At 48.5% G+C, this 1,360-nt stretch overlaps 1 protein-coding gene across 1 annotated transcript in view; it reads left to right on the plus strand.

Moving 5' to 3' along the window:
* Positions 1-1,360, plus strand: part of SYDE2 (synapse defective Rho GTPase homolog 2) — a gene marked incomplete at its 5' end in the record, with an annotated part of 39,159 nt that overhangs the window by 300 nt on the left and 37,499 nt on the right. The window contains 1 exon segment of the mRNA XM_027772256.1: positions 1-370. Within this exon segment, the coding sequence (XP_027628057.1) occupies positions 1-370 (370 nt within the window).

Consider the following 1,360-nt stretch of genomic DNA (forward strand, 5'->3'; position numbering starts at 1 on the left):
ATGGAAGGCTGGAGCGGGGGCAGCGCCCGGGCTGCCGCGCCAGCCGGACTCCGGACTCCGGACTCCAAGGACCCGGGGCGTACCTCCGGGACCCCTTTCAGGCATCCCGTGGGGTCCTCTATGATCCACAGTGGCCAGGGAGACCACCAGGAGGGGCCTCCCTTTTTCAAGCCGCCGGCGGTGACAGTCAAGAAGTTGCAGAAGTGGATGTACAAAGGGCGCCTCCTGTCCCTGGGCATGAAGAGTCGAGCTCGTGGGTCACCCCCCAAAGGCACGGGAGCGCAGGCAACTTCCCCAAACCTGGGCGCTTTGAAAGTGGGTGAAAACCATGTCCTCTCAGTGCCTCCGGACCAAAGAATTACGCTGACAGGTAGGATACTTTGCATTCAAAACGCTAACGCTGCGAGCCCTAATGTTTACTCACTGGGCTTCTGTCTTCGAAGCCAAGAATAAGCTATGCTTTTGCAGACAGGAACGTGACCGTGCCAGAGTGTCGTGTAAGTGGCAGTTTAAAGCGATTTCCAGGTTATTTAGTATTCACTCAACTCCCCTCTCTCTCTATATATTTTTTGACAATAGCATGAAGATTTTTTGGGTTTTGTTTTCTGTAAGAACCAGTCAGTATGCCTACTCCTTAAGTACAATAGTGAGTAAAGGTTAAGTTCACCACCTCTAAAGGTATAGAGATGGGCGGTACTGCCTTGATTTTTATTCTCTGTAGCGTTAGGCAGATCCGTGTAGACTTTTGTGGAGTTTATGAATTTAAATTTGATCCAAGACAGATTTTACAGACTTCATAAACCTTCATTTTACTCATTACAGCTTTCCCCCCCTTTCTCTTTTGGGCGTGTGCACACACAGACATACACACATACAATCAAAAACCAAAACACACTCTCAGTATACCAAAAAAATCTACCGTAAGTAAAATTTCTCTTTTTATCAGGTCGGATTTAACACCTCCTCCTCACTCCCCCCCCCCAACAACTTTAACAAAGTGAGTGATCTTTATTTGTATGTGGAAAATCAAGGATGCTAATATTTAATCCAAAGAAAAATGTACCTTTTAAAAAGTGCAAACACTTGGGGACCAGCAGTTAGCATAATGGCTATGTCACTGGACTCCCACGTAGTGGACCGCGGTTCGAGTCCTGGACCCAGTGGCTTAAACTCACCTCGGGCGCGTGTGCGTCTGTGGCCAAGATCCCGAGAGGAGACTGGAGGAGAAGGGATTGTGGCGTGCCCAACCCCTGGGGGATGATCTCTTGCTTTCTATCTCTCTGTCTCTCTCTGTCTGTCTGGCGAGTGCATGCGACCTATAGCAAAAAAACCTCTCCAAAAAAAAAAAAAAGGTGCAAAC

This window comes from Tupaia chinensis, unplaced genomic scaffold (genome assembly GCF_000334495.1).
Source record: "Tupaia chinensis unplaced genomic scaffold, TupChi_1.0 Scaffold000263_1, whole genome shotgun sequence".
NCBI classification, from domain to species: domain Eukaryota; kingdom Metazoa; phylum Chordata; class Mammalia; order Scandentia; family Tupaiidae; genus Tupaia; species Tupaia belangeri.